The 7500-nt window shown below is 45.4% G+C and overlaps 1 protein-coding gene across 1 annotated transcript in view; it reads right to left on the bottom strand.

Annotated features, from left to right (window-relative positions):
• Nucleotides 1-7500, bottom strand: part of LOC308364279 (protocadherin alpha-C2-like) — a 22167-nt gene that overhangs the window by 126 nt on the left and 14541 nt on the right. Inside the window, exons 3-4 of the mRNA XM_080837352.1 lie at nucleotides 6672-6757; nucleotides 1-813 (exon numbers count right to left, since the gene is read on the bottom strand). The exon at nucleotides 1-813 is cut by the window's left edge and continues 126 nt beyond it. Coding sequence (XP_080693478.1) covers nucleotides 494-813; nucleotides 6672-6757 — 406 coding nt within the window. The 3' untranslated portion in view covers nucleotides 1-493. The remainder of the gene's footprint in view (nucleotides 814-6671; nucleotides 6758-7500) is intronic.

The raw sequence follows: 7500 nt of genomic DNA, 5'->3' as shown, positions 1-7500 counted from the left end.
GGGGAAGGAGGGTTCATTTATATGGTGAGACCAAATTTTGGCATGTCACCTCATCTCAGTTGCTGTATTGTTTTTCAAACACCGAAATCTGGTTTCTTGAATATAGTGACGACTCAAATGAGCACGGACAATCAGAATGGCTTGTATATGAAATTCAGTTATCTCCACACGACAATCTGATCAGAATTGCAGCAAGCAAATTCAGCTCTGTATTCAGATAGGCAAGTAGTAACTTCTTGTGGGGCTAAATTTAGGCTGTCTGCTTACTGGTTCATGTTAGTTCATTGAAAAGGAAGGGGTACAGAGAGTGTCTTTTCTCATCAGAATTGAAGAGAGATTCGTAATCCCTTCGGGAGGCCTTCCCCTTGGCGAGCTCTCCTCTCTGTAAAAGTTTTATTAATTATTTGGTTGATTTTCTGTCTCTTTTAGGACTCACGTTGATATGTCATTTTTTGTATTTTTATTTATTTTTTGCCATTGCCCAATTCTGCCTCTACTCTTCTCCATCGTCCTTCCCCTTGTCTTTCTTGTCCTTCTTCTCCTTCTTCTTCTTTTTCTTCTTCTTGGACTCTTCCTTCTTGCCGAATGTGATGAAGTCCCCCTTGTCGTCGCCGGTGCCTTGGTCCTGGCGGATGGAGATAATGGCTGGGGATCCCGGGATGATGAAGGCTTCAGGGGGGATCTCTCCTGGCCTCAGAGCCTGTGTCAGGGCCTGTGGGGGCATGTACCCGGGTCCTGAGCCATAGCGGAAGTGCCAGCTGTTACTGTCGATCCCGGCGCCAACAGGGGGAGACACATCACCTCCATCCCCATCTGACAGAGAAAGAGGGGGAGAAGGAGAGAAAGGGAGGGAGAGTGATATAGGGAGGGGGGAGGGGGGAGGGGGAAATGAGAGTGACAACAAAGGTGAAATGGAGAAATGAGGGGTGGGGGTTAAAGAGATATTGTTACTAAAAAGGCAAATGAGTATCACTTTTCACACATAGCATATACATACAACGTATGCAGGAATGGATAGATTTTTTTCCCTAACCATCATTTGCTTCATCTCCCATAAGCAGTGTCCATCTGTGTAGACAGCTGCAAAGCACCGAGCTCAACCTCCACTGGAGCTGGAGGCATCACACACACACACACAGAAACACACATCAGACACAATTTCACTCAGACTAGAGTGAGAGCCAAGGGAGAAGGAGCGAGTTAGACACAGCAAGACTTCTGGGAACAAATGAGGTCATACCAGAAGAGGCACAACCTGCTGCTTTTTTGTAGTAGTAGTTCTTTCTTTGAGGGCAGGGGGGCAATGGAGGTTGCCCTAAATGAGGGGTGCAATGTTGACTGGGAGAGTAAAACTCAGCCATGAACCTCATTCTACGGAGAAGCCGTTCATATTCACACAGCAGGGGTCCTGCCACAGTGTAGAGAGCATTCACTGACATTTGTGAAAGAGAGATAGAAAGAAAGGGGGAGGGAGAGAATGAGAGACAGACTGAGAGTGGGACAGTAATATAGAGAAAGAGAGAGAGAGTACTTTGTTCTCTACAGAGACACAGAGACACTTCTCTGAACTCCCACCAGTTTCCCTGTTTCTCTGCTTTGACCTACTTTCCGCCCAGTGTTTAATTTAGATCCAACTCTGGCCCAATGAAAATATTCTGTTTGTTTTTTCTCTGCCTGTCTGCAGGTTATCCCGCTGTCACATGTTCACTGCCTAAAAGGGTCAGTGAACAGTGCTCTAAAGATTTTTTTATAATGGTACTTTGGGGTTGAAGATAAGCCCTGCGAGCAATAGGCAGTCACGTGTTTGTGTGTGTCTTTCTATATGTGTGTGTGTGTGTGTGTGTGTAACTGAACAATAATATTGTTCAATAAAATGTCATCTGTCTCACTTCCCACTAGTGTTTAATGTCCTTAAAAGTCTTGGCTGAGAGAGGGGTATGATGTCTTTAGAATTCCCACATCAGCTTGTTGTTTATGAACTCTTGCGACACATTACTTGCACTTATTTCACACACTGCCCTTCAACCCCCGTGAACTCACTAAAAATGGCAAAAAAAAGCTTTTACTGGAAGAGACAGCCACATACACACACACACACTTACAGATGCTCATGCACACACAGAGGCACTCCGTACACACAAGTACACACAAAGAGGCACTTTGCGCATTCCCCAGGGCTGGCTGGATCTAATTTGGCTGGAAAGGTCAGATATTGCGGCGTAAAGCAATAAGCTCTCGTCTGCGACGGGCCCAAATGAAAACAGTGTCCCAAGCGATGGAGTGTCACAGAGGAGACCCATGCGTGCCTGACTTTAGTCATTCCTCACTTAATTTCCCACTTCCCCGCAGTGATTATGAGAATGGCAGGGATTTCTGAGCAGGCGAGAGAGATATTAAGAGAGAGGGGGAGATTGAAAGATAGAGGGAGATAGAGATTGAGAAAGGGGGAAAACAGAGAGAGAGCAAGAAAGAGAGTGTGTGTCTGTGTGGGTGGGTGGCGGGGGGGGGGGGGGGGGGGGGGGGGTGGGTCCATTCGTCTTGCATGATGAAGCTGAATATGATTTGCAAGGGAAGGAGTTTTCATAGCAGCTTCAGATGAATGGACCTCCAGAGGCATTCTAAGGCAGGGGGGTGTGTGTGTTTGTGTATGTGTTTGTGTGTGTGTATGTGTATGTGTATGTGTATGTGTGTGTGTGTGTGTGTGTGTGTGTGTGTGTGTGTGTGGTGTGTGTGTGTGTGTGTGTGTGTGTGTGTGTGTGTGTGTGTGTGTGTGTGTGTGTGTGTGTGTGTGTGTGCATGAACATGAAAATGAATATGTATAATTTTGTGCCTGTGTGTGCATGTAAGGATATGTGCTGTGTTGGAAGTTGCGTGTAGGATTAGGTCAGCTGTGAAGACTTCCTATCCACTCAGGGTCACCAGTGTGCGGTGCAGATGAGACAAGTGAAATGACCCGCAGTACAATGCCAGCTACAGACTCACACATCAGCTTCCTCCACCACTGAAACAAGAGGAGAGAGAGGTTTTATGGGGAAGAATTCACTACATTCATTTGTCATGTATTCGTTCGTTCAGTCCTTTACAGTACAGTGTGGTGTATTTATGGTGCATTTTTCTGCATAATATTAATGTATTGTGTAGTATAGATAGACTGGTAGTATAGATAGTCAGCTACACTGACCCAATGCATTTAAAGCACATCACGTTCAAAATAAAGAGTCTCCTCTTGGTCTCCTGGTCCAATGAAATATTGAATTATTGTGATTCTCTCTCCTTCTCTCTCACATTATCCACACCATTGCAGCCTGTGAAAAGCCTGTTGAAGCACATACTGTCCTTCACACAAAGACATTCATACACACACATCAGCAGCATAAGCTGTCCTGCAGCAAAAAACTCTAAACTGTGGTGATGGTATCCAGGTTGCCATGGCTCCTTATGAGGAGGTTACCATGGTAGCCTGCTGTCTGTAGGTTTTCCCTAAGTGTTCCTAGCCCAATTTGCACACCCAGTGTCCTACATTCTGACTTTTCTTTCTTTATATAAACCTGTGTCGCTCATTGACCTACAATTCCTGTGCTGTATGTCCCTCGGGAAAGGCAGAGTGTGCGTGTATATGTGTGTGCTACATGTATATGTGTGCGTGTGTGTGTGTGTGTGTGTGTGTGTGTGTGTGTATGTGTGTGCTATGTGTGTGTGTGTGTGTGTGTGTGTGTGTGTGTGTGTGTGTGTGTGTGTGTGTGTGTGCAGAACAAGACAGTGAGACACACCTGTATGTGCACCTTGAATGTAGTCTGAAAACAGAATGCTGTGGGGTAAGTGATTATGGGTAAACAGTTGGGTGTGAATGTAATAGAAAGAGGATGCGCAACTTCGAGGCTCAGTTCTCTAGTCTCTGTCTACCTATCCACCCTCCCTCCCTCTCTCTCTCTCTCTCTCTCTCTCTATCCCTCTCTCTCTCACTCTTGCTCTCTTTTTTCCTATCCTCCCCCTCCTTTGCTCTATCACTTCCATTCTTCCATGCTTCGTATGAATGGTTACCATGGAAACTGCCTCCTCCAGTTCAGCTTGCCTACTCCATGCTGATGGTGAATAGTACTGCTGCAGCAATATTTCTCTCAGTCTCTCTCTTTCTCTCTCTCTCTCTCTCCCTCTCTCTCTGACTTAAATGGTGTTGCCTAGCAACAAGACACACAGTGTTCCCTGGCAACAAGATCACCTCGGGGCCCTGCCAATCCTGACAATCCCTTTTTTTTTTGGTCTCCAACCCCCAACATCCCCGCGACTCTTGTCTCCTCCCACGCACTCCTCTCCTCATGGTTCCACATCCCCCTAAATCACTGTCAGACTGGGGCAGACTCTTTATCTCCGCCTCGTAAAATTATGTCTCGTTTCGGTCTCACTTTGCGGCACGTCTTCACTCCTTCGTCTTGACGGTCCACTGTGGCGCCCTCTTCTCTTTCCCATTTTCACCTCCCTACCCTCCAGGAAAGACACTTAATCAATACTGTGGAAGATCCCTACAAGAGCCTAAAGCAAAGCCACATTTTAAGTGCACCTGGTCACTACGCAGTTCACCTTTTAATGCTCACACCGCATTTCCAATCTCTAAATCCCTGTACCACACCCTAATCCAATCTCTATAGCCATCTGAAATTACTATATCACTAAAATATCACTAAATATAAACAGAATATATGACACACATGAACTACATCTGACCTCTTTCTCCAGTGGTTAAAATGTCACATATTTCCCTGCTTTCCTAGTGTTATGGTGTATGAGAGATGAACCTTGGTCTGTAATGCATTCAGAAGTCTTTTGTAAGCAGAGAAGTGCATATCCGTGCATTACTGCAATGGATTTTCTCTCAAACCACAGAGGAAGATTTTCATCTGTGCCCAAAACCCTCTGCAGGCAGGTAGAGGGAAATCAATAGATCCTCCTATCTCTCTGTGCACCACTCTCCATCTCTCTTTTTCTCTCTCACTCTCTCTCTCCCTCTCTCTCTCTCCCACTGTCTCTCTAGATATAGCTCTCTCTCTCCCACTGTCTCTCTCGATATCTCTCACTTTCCCCCATCTCTCGATCAGAATGTCAATGTGACGCTCATCCACCACCCAAGAGGCCCACAACTTTATTTTACTTCTTCTAATGGGATGGGAAATCAATTGCTGTACCATCAAAGCCTGATCTCTGATGAGAGTGGCTCGGCCAACACTGGCATAACCACCCCTTTCCTCCCTCTCTCTCTCTCCCTCTCTCTCTCTCTCTCTCTCTCTCTCTCTCTCACTCTCTCTCTCTCTCTCTCTCTCTCTCTGTCATTATGGCACCGGAACCATTTCTTTATCATCTTCTATCCCTTTTTCTTTCCTCCCAAGTCTCTGCCTTACCCTGTATCACTGCCCTTCTAAGTCTTTCACTGGTTCTTTCCAAGCCCTGCTATCAAAAAATAATTTCCAGTGTACAAGGATAATTAAATCACCTTATTTAAAAGACCAGGTCTGAAGTTGATTTAAAATGTGTGTGCACGACCTCCCCCCCCCCTCCCCCCCACTCTCAGAGCTAGTCGAGGTCAAGGTAAGATACCTCTGAGCCAGTGACCCTTTTAACAGAAGCAGTGACCCTTGTGATGAGGCCAAAACAGCTCAATAAATACAATCTGTGACACAGGGGGCCCAAGCTGATTCACTGAAATCAATGGGCACATCACTGTGCTTAAAGGGACGCAATAGAAGTCAGAACATCACAGCTTTCTTACAATGGGTTCAATACAATTGAGTCAATCATGGCACAACCAAAGCCTGAGAACCATAACTGGCCAATAGATTACATCTGATCAAATTGACTGATGTCAACGAAGTGTACGAAGAACCAGTCAGACTTTACAATGCAAAAGTCATACTTACTCCTGTTTGCGTGCGTGTTGGGTGTACATTGCGGTTGTATTCTTAGACTTGGAATCTGTTTCACTCCACAGCTACACTGTCACTGACGGCTCATCAGCAACAGAAATGGCAAGGATAGATTCCTAGACAGCTAGACTGCTTCTCTGCTCCAGCAAAGCTGCTGGTTCCTTGCTCACAGCTGCTGCTATGGCATTTAAAATGTCACCCGAAAGTGTCCCCCTGCCTGTGATCTCTCCACCGTCATCAGAGGCTTCAGCTGGGCCATGGAGCGTGTCGGTGAGTCTCTCTGAGAGGAGAGAGACTCCCCCCGCACTTTTTAACTCTCACGGACTGACATTTATACACACATGCACACACGCCCAGATGTACACATACACCCAAACACAGAGACACACGCCCACCAACACACACACCCACGCCCACTAAGTAAATTATGATGCCTCTCTCTCTCTCTCTCGCTCTCTCTCTCTTTCTCTCTCTCTCTCTCTCTCCCACACACACAAACACACTGACTCACTCATGTCTGGTCATGCAGAATTTCTCCAGCTTGACCTGGTTTAATGTGGGGTGCCTGGTTAAAGTCTGACTGTATACAGGTTCACAATTGTCAACATTTCGGTGTCACTGAAAACCAGCCTATTGGATGGGCCAGGAGGTTATAATGGCAATAATAGAGCCGATTCCGTGCCATAGTACTAAATGGAGATGCCATCTCAATGAAATGATTGTTAATACAGTGCAGTGGGTGTTTGTAAGTCCTACCTGCAGCACTAGATACTGTAGGCCAGTTCTGCACCAGCATCCCCTGGGCTCCCTGGATCACAGAGGCCTCCTCCATTTGGACCGAGCTGCAACAGAGAGGAAACACTGAGTTAACCACACAGGACAAGGAAATCCACTTCAATTAATAGAGATATGGAGTATGGATGGCATACATACGTCCAGGAACAATATATGGATCAATGTTTCATATTCCTTGAAAGTATTATGCTTCTTCAAATTAGTCACCATTTTCTATCTTCATGGTTAGGTGTAAGGTTTTCTTAATGGCCGTCGGCCATTGCACTGAATAATAAATATATAAATCAGCCAAGGCTGGACAGAGGAGTATTACAACAGGACACACGAGAAACTTTCAATCATTGCAATCATGAAAGCATTCAATGTTCTGCCAAATCAGATCCTAAAGTAAATGTAAAACACTGTGCTCACAAACACAGCTGGTCTTATAACTATAAATAAACACCAAGTCCCAGTTTGTTTTCTTCACTGTATGGTTCATCAAATGCAGGTTTGATGTTTGTTTTGTCACTAGCTTTCAACAACAACTCACAAAAAACAGACACACACATACTCATATTTAAGAGCACACACATCTCTAATTATCCAATGATTCCCCTAAGGTGATTGTCCAGGTTTGAATCAGTTTATTTTTGGAAAACCTAGAGGCACTGAATATCAAGTGAATTTCACACGTCTCCAAACACCGTTTACTAATAGACCGTCTGGCTACAGCTAGATTCACAGGAACACTGTGTGTGTGTGTGTGTGTGTGTGTGTCCGTCCCTGATTATGCTGAGGTGCATATCAG

Source organism: Sprattus sprattus (assembly GCF_963457725.1).
Source record: "Sprattus sprattus genome assembly, chromosome: 1".
NCBI lineage: Eukaryota > Metazoa > Chordata > Actinopteri > Clupeiformes > Clupeidae > Sprattus > Sprattus sprattus.
This window is presented reverse-complemented; position numbering and strand designations above follow the sequence as displayed.